Here is a 519-nt window from a genome sequence, read left to right as displayed (position 1 = left end):
CCCCCTCCATCATATCCGCCTCCTACTGTCTCTCCTCCCATCTCTCCTCTGTCCCCTTCCACCATTCTCTTACCTCCTACTTTGCTCTCTCCGTCACCTCCTCTACTCCTTTCTCACCTCCCCTCTTCCATCTTCCTCCTCTTCTTCCGCCTTCCACCTCTCCCTTCTCCCTCCACCATCTCCATCCTTCTCTCACCCCGACCTCCCTCCATCTCTCTAGCCTATTAGCTCTCCCCTTTTCCTCCACCTCCTCCACCTTTTCCACCCCTCTCTCTCTCTCTCTCCACTTTTTCCACTTCCTTCATCGCCTTCCACCTTTCCCTCTTCCACCAGGACCATGAAACTCTTCTACAAGGAGGAGTCACGTGATTCCAACGGCCTCCCGGGATACAGGTTCTGGGGTACAAACAACACCTTCGCCAACGACTCGACTGTTCCGGGGAACCAGTGTTACTGCGTGAAAGGGACTTGCGCTCCGATGGGTATGTACGGCCTTATTTATGTTCAAGTGTATGTATG

The 519-nt window shown here is 53.8% G+C and overlaps 1 protein-coding gene across 1 annotated transcript in view; it reads left to right on the top strand.

The window, feature by feature from the left end:
• LOC119590465 (scavenger receptor class B member 1-like) overlaps positions 1-519 on the top strand; it is a 16236-nt gene that overhangs the window by 10315 nt on the left and 5402 nt on the right. The window contains exon 8 of the mRNA XM_037939122.1: positions 334-514. Coding sequence (XP_037795050.1) covers positions 334-514 — 181 coding nt within the window. The remainder of the gene's footprint in view (positions 1-333; positions 515-519) is intronic.

Source organism: Penaeus monodon, chromosome 27 (genome assembly GCF_015228065.2).
Source record: "Penaeus monodon isolate SGIC_2016 chromosome 27, NSTDA_Pmon_1, whole genome shotgun sequence".
NCBI lineage: Eukaryota > Metazoa > Arthropoda > Malacostraca > Decapoda > Penaeidae > Penaeus > Penaeus monodon.
Note: the sequence above shows the minus strand (reverse complement) of the source record. Positions and strands in the feature narration are given on the sequence as shown.